The 20582-nt window shown below is 31.2% G+C and overlaps 1 protein-coding gene across 1 annotated transcript; it reads left to right on the top strand.

The window, feature by feature from the left end:
- The first annotated feature begins 855 nt into the window (after positions 1-855).
- LOC129939411 (fatty-acid amide hydrolase 2-B-like) lies at positions 856-20360 on the top strand. The gene is made up of 9 exons (XM_056047409.1): positions 856-1143; positions 9880-10618; positions 10683-10905; positions 18258-18475; positions 19040-19330; positions 19399-19518; positions 19584-19682; positions 19745-19912; positions 19983-20360. The coding sequence occupies exons 2-9, from the start codon at positions 10445-10447 to the stop codon at positions 20253-20255; spliced, it is 1566 nt and encodes a 521-aa protein (XP_055903384.1). The 5' UTR covers positions 856-1143; positions 9880-10444; the 3' UTR covers positions 20256-20360.
- The last annotated feature ends 222 nt before the right edge of the window (positions 20361-20582 follow it).

Below are 20582 nucleotides of genomic sequence, written 5' to 3'. Positions count from 1 at the left end.
TGATTTAAACCGCCTCATCTTTACTTTCAATTCTTTTGTCAAATTGTATAAATCCGGTACTGATACAAGTATTAAAAATTAAAGAGTTAGTCACCTTATATCAAAAAGAAACAAAATGACCTCGCTCGGTATCTGAAATCGACCAATCTTCTTAATGCATAATTAATTACTTCTTCTTCTCCAATCGCCAATTTGTTTACTATGGTATGGTATACCTTCTAAGTTAACTCGTTTTGCCAAAACAAGACAAGTCCATTCTATATAAAATTCCTAAGCCAACATTAAATAAGTTCATCTGATTAAAAAAAAAGACGAAAATATCTCCACATTGAACATGGTAAGATTCTAATGCAAAATAGCTTCACAAGGCCTGACTATGAGAAACAAAAGTTTAAAATAACCTAAACGCGAGGTTCTTAACTATTTTAACCTACCTGACAGTCAGTGTTTATCAAAACCTTTAATCAAACTTAAGCTTAGGGTCGCACCTTCACCCTCGAAGTATATTTATGATTAACTACTTGGGAGCTATAAGCATTTTAAATGTTTCCGCATGTCATTCGATCGCATTGGTTCTGGCAATAGGGTTTTGGATCTTGACAGTAGACAAGTGAACGAGACCATCGACCACGATCTATTGGAATGCGTTTTCAGAGAGTATCTTACTGCTTGATTAAATCGCAACTCTTTATATTAACTTAGTTAATGATGATTGGATTGATGATGATTGGACTTATGGTGATGATGTTGTATAAACAAATTTAACAGTCACTGAAACAGAAAGCTTTTTCAAGTTGACATTCTATATGCTTCGACGCTTCCGTTGAGTTAGCTGGGCGATTATTAACGTCGGACGATTATAAGCGCCGGTCGCGTCGTACTTGTTGTTTATATTTTGTTTGGGGCTTGTTATCTTCACAGTTAAATTGCACTGGCAATGGCAGAGGGTTATTTGTTTTTATTTTTGTAAATGTTTTAAAAGTTCAGTTATCAATCAGTTGAAGTTCGTAATTTGAACCGTATGTGCGGGTTGATGTTTGAATTTCATTCATATTTTTGTATTAAAATTTATTATATCGACACGTGCTGCAGTTTAAGTTATTGTTTTTATTTAAATATTTAAAATTTAACAGAAAAGTGAAGGTTAGTATCATAACTAACAGAGAAGCTAAATATATCATCATTTTGTGTAAATTATTGTGGTTATTTATATTTTTTGTTCTAAATATAAGAAATTTTAATTCAAATTAAAACAAATTTTCGAGATGAAACAAACTGAGACAAGGTTAGATTCTTAGACTTTAAATAATGTAATTCTTATAAATTGCACAGGAGTTTAATAAATTAAAATTTATAAATTAATAGTAAGAATAATTTTATTATTATCTTAAAATCATATTTTATGTGTGTATTTTTTCTTTTGTTAAAATGGTATGTTTTTTTATTTTGTTAAAAATAAGGATTAGACTCGGTTTCGTAAAAATTACCTCTAGATTTTAATCAGAAGTGAAAAAATTGTGTAAATACATTTTATTTTAAACATTTTTAATGCATAAAGTGATTTTTTTTATTATTTTTGGAATTATTTATGTATTTTGTTATTTTAAAAACAAAATATAACAAGAACCGTAAATAGTAGAGTAGGTTAGAGCGTTTTAATTTTCTTCTTTAAAAAAAATACACATTTTATTCCGAGAAGCTTAAAAAATATTGCATTCAGTTTGTTTATAAGAAAATTTATTGCATTTGGAGTTTATGAAGTTTATTTAAACAAATGTTTAAGATTTGTAAATAGTGAACAGATTGACATTATTTCTAATAAGTTTTAAAACATATAACACTGATTCAAGAACTTTTAAAAAACGGCACAAATTCAGGAACACAGACGTAAAAAAATAAAAGAAGTATAATAATTTGATACGCAATAAATTTAACAAAACAAAATAATTTAGGATGCAACCTACACTGATAATTTTCTATTGATACGCTTAAACATTGGAAATGCAAACTTAAGTTTAATTGATATTCAAAGAGCTTCAAAAAACATGCAATTAAAGATAGGAGTTTAAGATATTTTGTGTAGAGAAGCTTTTAATGTTTAACAAACTTAATTCTATTTGTCAATGGAAAAAGGCAAAAATTAAAAGTGCCAAATTCCTCCCGGCACATATGATTTCTCGTTGTTTTTCTGGTGTGATCCAGTCTAGCTTTTCTTATTTCCTTATGGTTTGCTTCTAAGGCTTCGAATTATGTCCTTTCCATGAATAAGGAGCTTATGCACGCTGCTTGACATGTAATACCAACTGTATTTGTTAAGTATATGGTTTTTGTTTCTTCCAATAGCTTAACAAAATTGTCCATGTTTATCTGATGATCAGATGCAACTGTTCGAAGAATAATTCCAAAATTAAAAATCAGGTTCTTGTCCTCACCAGTAATTTCAGAACTTAACCTTGGGTTTAAGATAAACCTTCTCGCAGTATTTCCGTCATTGGTTGTTCCATATCCGGGCTATGGGATGCCGACAAGGAGCCCCATTTTTTCCCTGAAGTCTAAGTATAAGGCCAATGTTTGTTGAAGAGTAAGGGTCTTATTATTCTCTGGAGAGGTTTGCGACACAAGTTCTTGAACACGACGTCAGTGTGATCAGTACACTCTTCAAAACTTTTCCTTGGCCTTCCCTTGCCCGTACTTGTCATGTTTAGATTAAACTATAATTTTTTGGGATATGAAGGTAAAGTGTTATACAAATTATTGGTTAAAATAGGATTTTATCACTTATACGCAATCAAGTAAAGCCTTAGGTTAACTCAGATTGGAATTAAGCCATATTTTATTAGCGCTCATGAACCGACTTAGTCTTCTACAAGACTGCTCCCACCTCTGCTTTACCATGAGGCAATAAAATTTAGCAACTTCCTTAATTTGCTTGTCCAACTCTTCCATTGGCTCTTTTAAGCTAAGACATTTCTGAATTTGTTGACAAACATTTTCAAACTTCCTGTTTCTATCAGTATCCAGCCACGTTTCAAAAATGTTGGTATTTTTGATACCAGGGAGTTGAACCTAAAAAACGTGATTGTAAGTACTTGGAGCAAAACTGTAGCAAGATTTTTTTCTTGATTCACTTAAAGGACATAAAACCTAAAAAAGAAAAGCTTACTTAAAGTATTTTTTTTTTAACTTCCAGCCTCACTTAGAAAATCACGAATAAAAAAAACACAACAAAAATAAAATATGTCTCTATTGCTCAATATTAATTAAAATACCTTGAACAGTGTTACTTTCCATAATTGGATTAATTTCTTAGCGCACAAAAAATTTTAGGAGCAACACAAAATTGAATTAAAAACCACTTGATTTTTTTACCACGAAAAAAAATAAACTTGACTTTCTTTGTCGCCGTATAACTTTTGCCCTAATAGGTCAATGCAAAAAATTTAGATGCAGTTAGAAACTATAAATATTTGTGATGACTTACCAATCACTCAAAAGTACCGCTATAATATTTAATGTTTGTATTTATTTTGACGTCCCACTGCTGCGGCGGCCGGCGGTGTGATGATTTTAGACCGACATCTATCCTAACTTTTCTCTCAAAAGTTTTTGAAAAAATCATGTAAGCTCAATTAATTAGATTGTTTAAATGTATTAACTTCCAAGCAGTCTGGCTTCTGTACAAAAACAGTCGTAGGAAATTGAAATTGCCATCGATCTTCAATATATAACATTTTTAATGCTTTTGAAATTTTCAAAGGCCTTTGGTGCAGTCCGACTAATAAACTCTTACTTAACCAATAAACTACATTTGAACTCAATAAAGCTCTTTCCGAACTTATATTAAATAGTATTGGAGTACCACAAAGTTCTATTCTCGGTCCACTGCTATTTTCAATGTATGTCAATGGACTTCCTTCTATTGTAAAACACTGCCCAGTTCGTATGTACGCTGATGATGCTCATCGCACATACTGCAGTTTCTTTGAATGATGACCTTGAAGTAAAAAAAGAACTGGTCGGACAATCATTGTTGATCCCAAATAAATCAAAATGGTTGTAGTTTCCAGGAATAAGCTAGAACTTCAATACTTTAACCAAAAATCACATCGATTATATTTTTAGAAAGACTTGTGGTTTTCTCCCCACGCTTTGGTTTACATTACATACACTAAACACCCGTAAAAATTGTTCATTACCTGTGAAAATGCTTTATCTTATGTGTATTACATTTTTTGAGATTCTAAGTACGTATATCAATGGATTACGGCATTTTTATAACATTCAAAAAACCTTTTAGGCATGCCTTGCAAAAGTCTACTTACTATTTCCCGGTTCAAGTACCTAACATCTAAACGACAGCTCTCTGTAAACTCTGTATACAAAAACTAAAAAAAAAACTTAGTAGACCTTTTCTAGTTTTTTGTTGAATTATCGGAATAGATTCCTATCAGTGAATGTTTTTTCAGATATTCGATTCCAGAATAAATTTACCAATTTGTAGTTTCAGGGTTTTATTTTCTTTTATATTATGAAAATAACAAGATGTCTAAAACGCAAATAATTTTTCTGAAATCATTATGATATTTTTTTTCTATTCCAGGTTTCTTTTCCACTCTTTTTATTTATAAAAAACTACAAATTGAAAATTTTAAACAAATATACATATACATATATGCATATTTTGTATTTATAATGTCATAATTCCTAATTCCTAACTTTTTTTAGGACGATCTGCATTTTAAACTTATTTTTAAACGTCAATTAAATTTTCTTTGTTATCTGCAATATTTGTCCTAGTTTTAAGGTGCATATTTTAACATCCACACATACCATATGCTTTAGGTAGCGAGTTTGAAAAGGTAAAGAAAGTCAAAACTTTCAATTCGAGAAATAGAACCGATTAGAATAACTTCAAAGAGATTATGTTTGGTTTTTTTAAATACTATCCTTATTTGTATAAAAAGATTGAAATAAAATCGAAAAATACCTTACATTTAAGTAAACTGTTCAGTTTCAATAATAAAGGATTTTTTTACAGATTTAATTTAAAACCTTAAGAATAGAATATTCCTAAATCAAATGTACAACTTCACTTTAAGAACGTTCAATATTTATCTGAGGCGTTTTAAAATTTTATTCAACTGGTTTAATTTTGCACAAAACCAATTTACATAAATATTAATTTGTGTATTAGGAATTATTAATAAATACAAAAGATAATATAAAACAACTTTTCAGAATTTACTTCAGAACATTTATATCGTAAATAAGCACTTCTTCAATAAAACCATTGATATACATAAACTATGATTATATAAAAGTAGTTCCAAATGACTGCCTGCTTACAGGTAGGTAAATTTAAATATTAATATTTTTTGATTTTATGTTAGTTTGTCATCAATTTGTGTTTAAAATAAACATTATTCATAATTTTTTTTAAATAACTTCGAATTTACATTTTTAAAAACTCAACATTTATATTTATCACATAAATAATAAATTTATAGTTACATTATATTCAATGAATAAATATTCCTATTTGAATCTCTTATAACTTTTACAGCACCTACAATTATTATGACATCAAGGAATATCCATAGAAAAAAACCAACACATTATTGTCACTAAAACTGACATAAGATGCACCTTGAAAAATGTCTTTTTAACCTTGTTAATCGGTAGAAAAACAGATGGCGCAACAACTTTAACTCTTGTGGGCCAAAGTTAAATGCTAGTTCATGACAAAAATATCAATTACTGCAATGTAATTTAATTTTATTGCTAGAATGGTATACCGACAATGAATACTAAATAAAAATTAGATGCCTTTACAATAAATTCAATGAATTTTCCAGATTTATTACTGTTTTGATATTTTTTGCTGTCCAAAATATAAAAACAAATTGATTAGACATGGTTTAAATAAAATGATAAACATTGATCGGTAACTTGGGAGCTTTTATTAAATTACAAATTTATTTATCAACACGAAGTTACGAAGAGCGCGGTAGAAAATGATGAAAGCTTTTGGGCGGCTTTCGTAGATAAATATGCATAGAGGAGGTACTTGTCATAACTGTTTTAACAGAAATGTGATACCTAACTTATCTAGTATCAAGTTTTAATCAAACAACAATTCTGTACGTCGTTGTGGTTACCTTTCATACTTTGTTTTAGTTTTACTAGACTTGATTTTGAAAACAGTATGTTGCTTTGTAATAGACAAAATAAAGACCTTATATCATAAGGATTGGTATTGTTCATACTATTGCCGGGTTATTGATTAAACTAAGTGCGTAATAAAGGGTGTTTTTATTAAACGTGTGGTTTTTAAATCGGACAATAATATTTGCCGGTGTTAGTATTTCTGACAGCTGTGACTTGATTTGATAATTTGGTTTTCAATTTTACTTGGATCAGCCCGAAACGATTGACGTCTTGAAATATAATACTCGGCTTCTTATTGCTGACATACGGCCAAATGATGCATGAAGTGATGCTGAATTGGGCTTCACAGCTACAATTTATTCGAGCCAACCGCGGTGGACACTTGTCCGATTTAATTTTTAAAACAATGCAGTTTAATTCTTAGCCATGACATTAAATAACTTTAGAAAATCGCATGTCTAGAGTTTTTTAATACGGGCGGGTAGATGTTGCGTGTAGATATCGTGGCATTTGCTGTGTGGCACGTAGTGCCGTCCTACTGGAATCACAAGTCCTCTAGGCCATAAGAAATTAGTTATCATCGTAATGTACCATTCGCTGTTAACGGCGATCTCACCAACGTCGTTTTTAAAAGAGTACGGACCAAAATCCACACCAAACGGTAACTTTTTGAGGAAGCACTATCATCTGGTGAACCTCGCGTGGGTTGGTGTCGTCCCATATACGGCAATTTTGCTTAATATCCATTCATTCAAAAATACGCCTCGTCACCAAAATTTATCGGCCAAAATTGGGGTACTCTTCCAAACGATTCGCAGCCCAGTAAGCGAACAAAAGATGTTGTCTATGGTCTCGTGCTTTGAGATACTGGGTTAGTTGGATCTTGTATGGTTGTAGACCTAAGTCCCGACGCAAAATTCACCAAGTTGAAGTCTGCGAAAGGCTGGGCTTTCGGACACAGCGAGTAATAGACTGCCTCGGGTTCTACCGTACACTTTAAGAACCGCGACGATGTTCTCAGCCGATCTTACGTTCCTTGTACGTTCGGTTGTTTACTGATTATTTACTGAACCGGTCATCTTAAATTTGGCCAACAAACGTTATTCTGAGACCAGAAAAGGTTTTTACGAATTTTAATTGGAAATAATGGCTTTTCGAATTGATAAAAAGGACATATTTTACTTTTTAATGATTTAAACCTATTGGACATGATCGTTAAGGTAGAAAATTTCTTTAGCAGTTTATGAAAATTCGGATAGTTGTGAAATTAATTGTCCAAAGAAAATGCTGGGATGCGACCCAACTGATAACTTCCCATTCCGTCTATCAATTTGTCTTGCATTAAACTTTAACAAAATGTTGGTTACAATATTTTGAGTGAGATAAATAATTTGACGTCAATATTTCGAGCCCTTCCCGCCATTTTATCGTAAGCGACATTTTCAATAAAAAATGAAACTTAATTATTAAAATTTGCTAATAACACATAGAGCCTTGAAGACTATTGCCATTTCTTAACTTAAGCACAATTAATAATTTCCACAACTGTACAAGTCGTTTTAAGGTCCAACAGTAAGCTTTTGATTTGTCGTTTACGATAAAATTTATTTTGGCGCTTACAAAAAATGTGCGGGAAGGGCTCGATTTTTCTTTCTTCTCCAAATACTTTAGTCGGAAACCATTTCAAATCATTTTCTTTTTGGCGTTTTTGTAGGTTTGAGTGTTTCGTTAAAACAATTTTTGTAACAAATAGATTGAAATTTGTACTGAATGTAAAAACTTTTCTGAAATATGAAATTAGTTTGAAGCTAATATCTTAAATTTAAAAAAAATATTTAAGTCAAAAATCAATTTTTACTAACTTTTAGTAATTTTTTTTAAAGTTTTTATTTTAACTGTTAATTTGAATTTTCTTATTTTTTTTTTATTTTCCTTACCACATGTCAAAAACGTTATTTTTCATTGCAAGGAATTATTAACTTCCCATAGGAAGTTATTGTAATGGGTCCGATTTGTCGAATTGAAAATTTTGACATGTCTCGAAGTTTCAGTTCCCTAGAGTCGAAATAAAGGATTTTTAGAAAGACATATGTGCGTGCGTGTGTGCGTACGAAAAGATATCGACTTCAAATAAATTTCGTTATACCGATAAAAATGCAGAAAGGGCTCTCAAGAAAATTGCGTGGGTGTTTTTTTTTACCATAACAGTTTAAAACAAATTTGAAAATTTTGTTTCAGTCTAAATATCTTACGAACCAATGATGCTGCAGACTCGAATTAAATTTTGTACCGTAATACTAAACAAATATATTTTTGTAAAAAAATTCAATTATCGGTTTTTTTTTATAAATCAAAAAAAAAACTTTAAAACAATTTGTCAGCTCGACAATTATACGAACAAAAAATGATTTCATCTCCATTTTGTGCAACAATTGAAAGTTTTTTTATAAAAATAAAAACCTAAAAAAAACATTACTCAAAGTTGGTAAAAATTGATTTTCGACTCAAATATCTTTTTAAAACTTTGAGATTTTGAATTTAAACTACTTTTACTTATTAAAAAATATTGTTGTCAACATTCAGTAAAATTTTAAGAAAAATGTAATTGATAGCTTATTTTACAAAAAATAAAATCCTTAAAAAACCAATACCTAAACTTGGTAAAAACTTACATTCGAATCAAAAAGCTTTTAAAAAATTAAAAATATTGTCAACTGACAACCTTTTTAACATAGCAAGAAAACCTAAAAACTTTTAGGCAAGACAAATGATAGACGGGATAAGAAGTTATCAGCCTTTTTTTTGGAGGTACAATCATTTTTTGTTCGTAAAATATTGGAGAATTTTGATTTATACAAAAAATAATTATTTGAATTTTTCATTGGTTCGATTTTTCAAAATTATATGAGTTTGGTATCACAAATTGGACCGATTGCAATAACTTCCTAGTGAAAGTTGAAAAATGTTTTGCATGAATTCTGGGTGAAGAAGTTAACGAGATAAACAAAAGAAGGTGCTGTTTTAATATCAGTGCGATAACACGATAAATAGAGTTCTGCGTGGGTTTACAAAGTCCGTGCGCAATTTGGCAGGCGTCCATTTTACAAGGGCAAACTCAAAGGAAAGGAGATGAACTGTGGTTATTCCAACTGATCTATTAGACCAATTGAAGCTTATTCAATTTCATGTGCGATTATCTTTTGCGATTTCAATCAACATCACGTACATGAGTTGGAAAACCTTCTTTGTTGTTTTCTGTTTGTACCGGAAAATAAATCATGAGATATACTGTTCATCACATCGCTCGCTACTGATTTTGATTCCATCCAAATAAATCACATACAAATTAAACTTATCTGCGTTGAACTATCACTATATAGTTTATCTGAAGGTATTAAGTTGGGTGTGACAAACTTCGCCGCATCCGTTAGATACTTATAAAACTAATTTTGTATTAAATCCATTTTGTAGGCGTCGACGAAAGAAAGTGTAAACTGTAGATCTTTTAGAACTGGTGAGTTTCTTAGAGCCTTGAAAGGTGGAGATTTGTAAAAAAAAAACTCATTCGACATAATTAATTGGGTCAGCCCAGAAAAGACTTAAAACAGTGAAAAAATATAAATCATTATATAGAATTTATATGACTTGCTTTACGTTCTTATCTCAAAAGTGATTAAAAAGTCAATACTATCTGTATTTTTATTATTTCAGAAACCAGCGGCGTGCTTTCCTTCCGAAACTATCAACATAAGCAGTTTTATTTAATCAATATACAATCTTGCTGTTTAAAAAAACATTAAATAAAATGTAAATAACTTACAAATGTTAACAAAACAAAACGTACTTGAGACCTGGACAATCGTCGTCGCTGTACCTTCGAATAACATTTTAATTAAAAGCTATTAAAATCGTGAGTGAGCGCATAAACAAGCAATATACGGAATTGCAGCTTTAACACTGAAAATGAAACGTTAACAACAACGACGACAACTCCAATAAGAAAATATAGCGATTAATTCCTATTCTGGAATTGATTAAGAACCAGCCAGTAGTGGTGCGTTGAGCTGAGGAACTTTGTGCGCTTACTGCTAAATATGCGATCATTTAAGTAAGAAAAAAGGGTACAAATTAAACTTGTAATCATTCGTAAATAGTCGGTGGTGAGCGCGGAAGTGTTTTTTTTCAACTTAGTGTGCTCTTTTTAAATTATTTCTTATTTATTTTCATAATTTAAATAAACTTTATTTGTTAAATCGACTCTAAGTTTGTTGAGAATATGGAATTCGTTTTGAGATTTATTGCTTCGTTGCTCAATATAGTGGGCATCATTTTGAGCCCCATTATCGCATACTTCACTGGAGGCAAACGTGCTCAGATTCCACCTCCAAGTCAACCAGATTTGACAAATGTTCCTATAGTAGAATTAGTGGTTAAAATTAGACAGCAAGAGGTAATATAATTAAATTTTGAAATTTCGGAGTTTATTCAAAATCATGATTTTGATGAAATCTTAGCTTAAGTCTGAGGACTTAGTTCGGGCATATGTGGAGCGCATCAGAGTGGTCAATCCCATTTTGAATGCAATTGTTGAAGATCGGTGTGCTGGAGCAATCAGAGATGCTAAGCAAGTGGATCAATTGATTAAAACAACACCACCTGAACAATTGAAGGCACTTTTCGAAAGACACCCCCTTCTTGGAATTCCTTTTACAGTGAAGGAGTCATGTGGCGTTAAGGGTGAGTACTTATGATTTTAACATTGAACTTTTTTGAAAAAAACCTTTGAACGAGTAGATAATAATATTATTGTCAACAAATTATTTTTCCATTGGTCCTATTTAACATTCAAGATACCAATTACAAATACCGGGTATGGTTTGAACAAGTTAGTCGTATAGTATTGTTTCTATTATAATGATTATCTATAATTAGCTGGTAGGTAATAGAAATTCGAGTACTAACAAATTAATACAATATGACGTAGATTACAATATTCGTTTGAGTTTATACGTTTTAAAAAATACCACAAACTCAATATTGTAAACCTCGAAATTCGGTATAAAAAGCGTTTCAATAAAATAAATCAATATAAATAACTAAATTAAAACTTATTTGATTATCGCATAGTTGATTTATAGGGATACAAATAATTAATTATGTAACCAACCGACTCCGTTATAGTACGAGTATGACAGAAAAAAAGGAATACGAGCTTATACTTTGATTTAAATTAAGTGTCACGAGGAATTAACCTTTCAACCTGAATTCAGTTAGACACATATAAAGCTATTCAAATACTGTTTAAAATACTCGCTTTAACGTACACAAGCACTATTAACGCAAAAACAAAAACGTGTATGGAAAATAGAATCAAATTAAAACTGACGGTGGCTGTTTTAATAGGTTTTTTATAATTTCTCATTAATTTGTATGTAACATTTGGATGAATTGTTAGCTTGTAATTAAAATTAACTTAAATGATGATAATTCAAATATTTTCATTTATTTATTTTAAATTAAGGTACAAAAGTCTTAGGTACATCTAATTTACATTCTTAAGAGCCTTAGAACTCAATATTTTGTTTTTTCAGCATTTGAAGACAATACAAAATAGGAGAAGTTATATAAAATTGAATTAAGGGAATATATTTTAAATTAAAATACTTTTGATAAATTTTATAGATTTAGAGACTAGGGAAGTCCAATAAATATTTATTATTCATTTGAACGGATAATTTATCGATAATAATTAAAATAAGATACAAATTTAAATAAAAAAAAATCAAATATGTTAATAATTATTTTAAAACAAAATTGGGATCCCCAATAAAAATAATCTATTTCAAAAACGTTCTTTTTCGTGTTATACAATTACTCAACACGAGTACGATAACTTTTGCGATAAAAAAATAAAGTTTTTTAATTTAATGGCTTAATACAAACATTTTATAAAAATTGACAAATCTAAAAAAAGATATTAAAAATGAAAATTTGTATAGATATAAATTATAAATTTTTTAAAAGCCAGAATTCTACACTGTATACTTTATTCAAACTATAAGTTATTCAATCAACAGTTTTTGACCTTCAAAGTCAAAATTTATGAAATAAAGTTATTATTATTATTGTTCATTATTCGTTTCTATTTTTTCTAGTTTTTGAGGAAATTGAAATACAAAAAAAAACACCTAATAACCGAATTAACTGTATAAAATCACAAAAGTATATATACAAATTACGATGCAAACAGTAAGATGCCTAAGGGGAGGCATGCTGCCCTCTGCAACGCCCATTCTTGGGCGATTTTTAAACTTTTTTTATAAACTTTGATTTTGAAGCTAATTATGTATTTCAATAATTATTAACTTAAACAACTTTATTTACAAATTTTAGAGTTCTGGCTTTTGAAAAAAGTATAATTGATAACTGTTAATGTAGCCAGTTTTTCATATATTTTTTTTTGGATTGGGAGTACAATTTTATAAAATTGTACCTCTACTTAAAGAGAGGGGAATACAGTTAAAAATGTTCGTATTAAGCCCGTGTACCAAAAACTTTTATTGTATCTTAGCGCCAAACTTATCGTACTCTCCCCATTATTTAGAAGACAGTATCGTTTGTTGTTCTGACAATTTCAGAGCTAAAAATTGTTTATTTTTTATTTCGTTTTGATTTGTGTATACAAATAAATTGATTAATTGAATTTTGTTTGATTTAATTTAGATTCTGTGTAAACTCTAAACATACAGATATGCCTCTTAAAACGATATTAGATTTTAGGACACTATCGTTATGTAAACATTTTGAATTCGAAAGATTTTGAAATAAAGCTATTTAGTTTATGTCAACTCACATAAACTGGTTGTGAAATTTTCAAGTTTATTTCTTGAGATAATTTGACATCAAATTTTAAGAAATAAAAATCACGCCAAACGTAACCTTTCTTCAAAATTATCGACTGGTCTGGTACTTTTGGACATTGAAAAAGCCTTTGACATTATGTGGTACTACGGGTTGATTTACAAACTAATGATGTTTGGTTTTTTGACATGTCTAAATAAATTAATAAAACAAATTTTAAATAAATAATAAATAATAAATTGGGTGACGCAACAGTCCGTTGGGAACTAGGGCCTAGTGACTTACAACTCTCAACCATTCCTGTGTGCGAATACTGTTGTCAGGGATGGAGGGGACCTACTGTCTTAAGACCAATCCGAACGGCTATTTTGAGAAAGCACATTCCATGACAAGAATTACTTTTGGAGAATTTGTCAATTCCACACAAGAAACAGTACCCGTGAAAAAAACTTTATATGGCATAAGCAGGGATCGAACCTAAGACCTCTGGCATGACAGTCCAATGCACTTTTTTTTTTAAATTCATTTTTATTAATTCAATCTTGAACCTATCTTAAAGCTAGAAAAAAATTCATAAAACTAGCCTAATTATCCATAACTTACAACTAACGTAATGGTCCCATACGGACAATCTAAGTTAAAGTATAACACTAACTACTAATGCCTTTTGGCCCTAAGATCTAGTTTAACTTCAATTCAATTTTATTTATTTTGTATTAATTAGAAAATTTAAAAAACTTATATCAATATCCCTTTTGTTTTTCCTTAAAAGCTACTTAAAATAAGGTCCCTAATATTTATAAAACTTAAAACTAAATTAAACTACCTATTCTACCTATAAACTACTTAAAACTAGAACAACCACAGCAGCAAATCTAACGTTTTTTGTTTTTATATTTTATTGTCTTTTGTTTTATGTTTTTTTTTATATTCCATGTTTTTTTGTTTTTTTGTTTTGTTTTTTTTTTTACTTAAAACTAAACCCTAATACTATTGAACAAGTATGTTAGCCGGCCAAGGCTTAAAACCCCATCCCGACTACCCACTATCAAGTGCCGATTGAAGCCACCAAAACTGGTTCTCCTGCTTCACCCTATCAGTTTGGTCCCGTTCGGACACAGCCCTACTGAACCGAAGGAGCTCTGCTCCGCCTTGTGCCATGACGTCCCGATTGTACGGGAGTCGCCTATCCACGGTTCTTCGTCTGACGTGGTAGATTAACGGAACTGCCAAAAAAAAAAGAGGAATGCCTCTGATGGAATGAAGCCGCTCAAGCGTGCACTTTCAAAATACTCGTCGTCTCTGGCCCTGGTCAGAGCAGCATTTATATGTCTGTCGAAATATAAATACTGATCTAACCAGATACCGAGGTACTTCACTACACTTTTGTTCGCTAATGGCTGCCCGTGAAGATCAACGATGACCATCTTGCGCCAATTCTTACACGTATTCCTCGTGGCCCTAGCCAACGGAGTCCGGAACAGAATTGTTCCCGACTTCTGGACATTTATTTTCAGTTTCCAGTCGTCGCAATATCGCTAAATATTGTCGAAATCACGCTGCAAGAGAATTCTAATAACCTGAACCTTTCGGGCCGTTCTGTACGCTATTCGATTGTCGGCGTACGCCATTGCCTTTGTAAGACTACCTATCAGATCGCTGGTGTAAATGCTGAAGAGAATCGGCGAATTCACCGCTCCCTGTTGAAGACCATTTTTAATTGAGAATGTTGTGGTAGAAGTTACATTTCCACTTTTGACAACAAACTTTCTACCGTTAAGCATATCATAAAGTATATACAACAATGGCTTGCTTATGCCAAGCCTGCTCAGTTTTAGGTAAAGACCCTCTAACCATACGGTGTCAAAGGCCATTTCCAAATCAACCAGAACAGCACCTGTACATTGTTGTTTTAATTTATTCCATTGGATATCAGAAACGAGTTTAGACGCAGCATGAATTGTGTCATGACCCGCCTTGAACCCGAACTGTTTATCCGGAATTATTTTGTTGTTCGCAGCCCACTTGTTGATGCTCGGAAGAAGACTTATCGACCGAAGATTTGACGGGCCAGTCCATTGTACTAACCATCATGCCACGGGTACTACTAACAAACAAAAAATTTGCTGCATACGCAGGCAGTGTAAGCTCTCTTCTTTATGATATAGTTAGTAGAGTTGCACAGGGGTCTATGCTGGGACCCATACTTTTCAACGTGTATGTGTCCGACTAGGTCACGACACTAAACTTGCTATGTTTGCTGACCACACAGCTCTTTTTTCGTTCAGCCTATTGTCTTAATGTGCTCTCAGTAGTCTACAATTCTCACTTAATACCCTACAAAACTATTTTGTATAGGTGGAAAATCCCACAAACTTCGTTACAGCCTAACTCATCCGATATCAATCGGGTAACACTTGACAAAAAACTTACTTGACAAACATATCGCTAACACGATTAACAAAACTAATCTTTGAATGCGAATTTTATACCCGTTCTTAAACCGGTCTTGGTGTGCATAATCAAATTTTAATATTCAAAACTATTTTCCAGCCTATACTTACTTATGGTGTTCCAGTGTGGTTTGACTGCACTGGAACCTACTTCAAAAAGCTTCAAAGAGTGCAAACAAAATATAAAAATGAATGCTAAATTTTCCAAGGCGTTATTTTACAGTCCAACTTCATGATAAGGCTAATGTTAAGCAACTCAAGCTTCTATAATTTATAATTTGCATGAACATTTTTTTAGAAGATGTTATTATTCTGGTAACGAGCTAATTCTTAATCTCAGTTAAATTATTTTTATATTAGTATTGAGTGTCTATGTATATGTAGCTGTAAGGAATTTAATTTACTATATCTATTAAGTTAACTTTGTATAAGCAAATGTAATATATTGTCGAACTAAATACAATAATAAATACAAATATTTGATCACGAAACGTTGGGCCTAGAAGCATGTTAAGACGTCTTATTGGTAATTTGGAATAATGTGCAAATTAAAAACTACAAAACATTTGCATGTAGCATTTGCCATTTTTCTAGTTTCATCCGTCCAAAGCTTGAACATAATTCGCATATCTGGGCAGGTGCCCCTAAAACAAGTTTAAATCTCTTGAATAGAATTCAAAAAAGGGCTTTAAAACTGATAGGCGATAGAATCATAATCGAAACATTTACATCGCTAGAACATCGTCACAATGTCTCATGACTTTCGTTCTTCTATCGATATTCTTACAAACAATGTTCTGTCTTAATTAGCCAGTTGCATTCCACCCCTTAACGATTCAGCCGTAATACTCACACTTCTAAGAATGCTCATCAGTTAACCCTTGTGCTCAATTTCGGGCGTACTGTCAAGTATAGAGATTCTTTCTTAAATCGCATATCGATAATGTGAAATGCTTTAGCCAACTCTGTTTTTCCCTCCTATTTTGATGTTCAGAACTTTAAGACCAATGTGCACTGGTATGCTCGCACTGAGTTTAAATATATATAAAGGGTACTAATAACCCCTTGAGTCCCTGTAAATTATAAAAAAAAGTGGTTCCCCCATTTCATCCGTCTGTGTGTCTGTCCTGGCTCCTAAAGCCTAAACCACTGTGCCGATTGAAACAAAGCTGATTAGCTTAAAGCGTTTTTTTTAATACTAAAACTAACGGCAGTCCCCATACAAATTTGTTCAAAAAAAATTTCAAAAATTCGAATTTTTTCAGAAATGAACCGATCGATTTTTTAGAACTGTCTCTAATTTTTTTCTTATTTCGTCTTCTTTCTCCAGAAGGGTACCCCTCATAAGGCCGATATTTTGTTTTCAAATTTTTTCAAGAACTTAATCAACAGATTTCAATAATCTTGTCTTTCAATGCAAGCTCTTGTCGATGGTCAAGTTTTAAAATTGATGATGATTTTTGTTGATCGAAAATGTCATTTTTTTTGTATGGCATTTAAATTTTTGAGAAGAATTTATTTTGGAGGTATTGCAGCCGATTTTCTGTTGTTTAAAATTAAAGAAATCTACATTTTGAAGTGAATTTGCTTTAGATATTCCAGAACTGAGATTTGAACACGAATTTCAAGAATATAAATGTCCCAAAAACAGCAAAAGTGACACTTTTTTTAAACTAATGGCTAATTGATAAAAACAATGCACGTCTCATATCTATTCATATAGAGGCTTTGAATCTTTTCAGAACTGAAGTGAAAAGAGATTCTGAAACGTGTAATTTGTGACTGTAATACAGAAGTTTCTTTCCAGCTTATTTGTAATCCTTCAATTGTTTTTATTTTATATTCAGATAAATTTTGCACTCAAATGCACTTATTTCCTTAAATTCAAGAACTAAACAGTTTTCTCTCAAAAATTTTAAAGTTTTGTTAACTCCTTCAAGATCAAAATATTTTCTACTACGTCAAAAAAAAAAAAACAGAAAAGTCTTGATATAAGATTCTTTCTCATTTTCTGTGTTTTTGAATTTTTTTTTGGCGTTTTTCGCATAAATAGATTTGGCAACATAAAAGAACATATTCTTTTTGGGAGAAAGCAAAGTTTCAAAACAATTTTGTACATTTCTCCATGAAAGCAATAGAAATCCTCTACAATTTTGTATTGTTCTTAGATATGGCATATTTAGAAATCTGTTATAGAATCTTGGAATGCTTTCATAATAAGAAAGTTTACTAAATTAAATAGTTGCATATCGTTGCGTTCTAAAATCATTTAATAACTAAAGTTGTCACTTTAACCCTTGAAATATGTATACATTTAAGGTTTAGATGCACATTATGTTATTTAAATTTTGTTAGCCTCCTTTAAAGAACATTTTTAAGCGGTAAGTAACAATGTTAAGCGCGTGACCTCCCCAGATTGCAATTTGAATCCGCCCTTGGTTGTACGTTACTGGGCCCTTATTCTATACAAGGTGCTTTGACAACTAAATAATAAATTTTAACCTAGCGTATACTCGTAATTTGAACTTAAAGAGAAGCTTTACTCTTCGTCTTATAAGATGTTTTATTTTGCAGTTAAAACAAACATTTAAAAAAAAGGACGTTCGACTTTCAAGCTAGAAAAATTCACAGACAAATTAATGAAACTGTAGTCATAATGTATTCTAGTTTTCAAAAGATCGCTTTTATAACCCATGTACACATATTTATATAAATAATTAAAATTTTGTTTTTTAACATAATTAATACTTTAAAAAAATTCTTGTTTTTTTTAAGGAATGTCTCATGTTGTTGGAAACGAACATCGGTATTTCCTACAAAGTGAAAATAATGGTGAAGCTGTTGAACTTTTACGAGATGCAGGATGTATTCCATTGTTGGTGTCAGCAAATCCAGAATTTTGTCAGAGTTGGGAAACGACAACTAAAACACATGGAAGATGTAATAATCCTTTCGATACCACAAAAACTCCAGGAGGTTCATCAGGAGGAGAAGTAATTTATAATAAAAAATAATGCAAAATATAAAAAACATTTTTAGAAGCAGACCTGTAAAGTAATGACGTATTTTTGTACTAACGTCTATTTCAAGTACTTTTTTGTACTTATTAAGTTAAAGTACAAGTACTACAATTTTATTTAACTCCTTATAAGACAGTTTATTTTCTATGAATTTCTCTAGGACTAATTTTTGTTGATTAAACTAAAAGGTTATAAACTTATTTCGGATAAAAAAGAATATACTTAAGGATTAAAAACGAAATTGAAGTACTTTAGAAATAAAAAAGGAATTGCCTTACTATAGTAATTAAAGAGACGTAATCCAAGAACAAGTACTAACAATTTTCAAGTAAAAAACACTTTCAAGCACTTAACTTAAACAACTTGTTTGACACATGCACGAGTATGTCAGCTTAAAAATCATTATCAAAGAAAGTTATCGCTGGTTAAAACGCGTTATTGGTTTGAAATACTTTTACGGTCTATATTATTTTTGTTTTTTAAACATTTATTGCTAGCTTATTGAATTTTCAACAAATATTAAACAATCTAATTAAGGGTGCATTAATTGGGTGCGGAGCTTCACCATTCGGAGTTGGATCAGATATTGCTGGATCAATAAGATTGCCTGCACTTTTCAATGGAATTTTCGGACACAAGCCTACAGGTGGATTGGTTTCGGTAACAGGCCACTACCCAATGTCTGATGATAAGTTATTCCGAAAATATCTACAAGTTGGGCCGATGACACGTTATGCACGTGATCTTCCACTTCTTTTGCAAATTATGAGCGGACCCAATGCTGATAAATTGGAATTTTCTAAACCGATTCACACAAAGGATATCAAAGTAAGAACGAAATAATGAGATTGAAGTTTTCAAACTTTGCACTTCTAAAACTATAATTCTTAATTCAGGTGAACTACATGATAGAAGATGAACTCACATTAACTCGATCATCAATTGATAGTGATTTTAAAGTTGCTATTCTGAGGGCTATTAAGCACTTCGAAAATAATGGAATGCAACCTAAAGAGGTATTTTAATTACCATCATGTATCCTTGAACCATATATTTTATAACGTTCTTTTTTACTATCAAGGTGAAAATTAAACATTTATCCAAATCATTGGAGATAACGCTGGCGTCGATTTTCGATATAGAAACTCCAAATATTTTGATTAATCCCCAGAAGCCAAACGTAAGATGACTTGATTTATATTTAAAAAAAACTCATAAGACTGTTTAACTATTTCGAAACAGAATCCTGACAATGTTTACGCAGAGCTTGGAAAGTCGCTCATCGGTGATTCGAAGTACTCTTTCAATGGATTGTTCTTGGAATTTCTTAAAGGCGTGAATGGCATGATTCCGAAAGACAATGTTAAGCACTGGCTTAAAGAGAGTGAAGCTTTAAAAACCGAGCTTACCGTGAGTTGAGATATCTATTTTTGTGTTTAAATTATTTTGTTTCAAATTTGTGTATTAATTTATTTTGCAGAATCTCCTTGGAGACGATGGAGTTCTTCTCATTCCCACCTTCCACAAAACAGCAATGTCTCATAATACATCCGTTTTTAATCTTGGTGGGGTTCCACTTCTTTCACTTGCTAATGTCCTAGGCTTTCCAGCTACACATATTCCAATGGGACTAAATTCAAATGGTTTACCTATTGGATTTCAAGTTGTGGCCACTCCGTACAAAGACAAATTATGCATTCAAATTGCAGCTGAATTGGAGGCTGCATTTGGGGGATGGGTGCATCCGCAATGATTTAATTCTTTTAAGTGCCAAAGTTGTTAAAAAAATATTATTTATTTTGTAAGGTGTTTGAAAATGTTGTGATTTAGGTTAGAATAAAAACAAAAATTTAATACTTTTTTATGAATTAGTTCAAGACAATGGCTGGAGCGGACTTTTCAAATGAAATACCCGGGATTTCAAACATTTTTCAATTTTATTATGTTGCTATAATTTAGTAACTTTGTTGATATATAGCCACTGATTAAGTCTTTGACTTTAAAAATTATTTAGTCAACTATTTCTCAGTCAGCTTGAATGAAATACTCGTATTTCAATTATTTATATAAATATGAGTAT

Source organism: Eupeodes corollae, chromosome 1, assembly GCF_945859685.1.
Source record: "Eupeodes corollae chromosome 1, idEupCoro1.1, whole genome shotgun sequence".
In the NCBI taxonomy this organism is placed as follows: domain Eukaryota; kingdom Metazoa; phylum Arthropoda; class Insecta; order Diptera; family Syrphidae; genus Eupeodes; species Eupeodes corollae.
Note: the sequence above shows the minus strand (reverse complement) of the source record. Positions and strands in the feature narration are given on the sequence as shown.

What these genes read in the sequence shown, in the direction of transcription:
- LOC129939411 (XM_056047409.1), top strand. Translation starts at nt 10,445, where the DNA reads ATGGAATTCGTTTTGAGATTTATTGCTTCGTTGCTCAATATAGTGGGC. An exon ending in GAGGTTCATCAGGAGGAGAA is followed by an intron (nt 18,476 to 19,039) that starts GTAATTTATAAT and finishes AATCTAATTAAG; the next exon opens with GGTGCATTAATTGGGTGCGG. An exon ending in TTCACACAAAGGATATCAAA is followed by an intron (nt 19,331 to 19,398) that starts GTAAGAACGAAA and finishes TTCTTAATTCAG; the next exon opens with GTGAACTACATGATAGAAGA.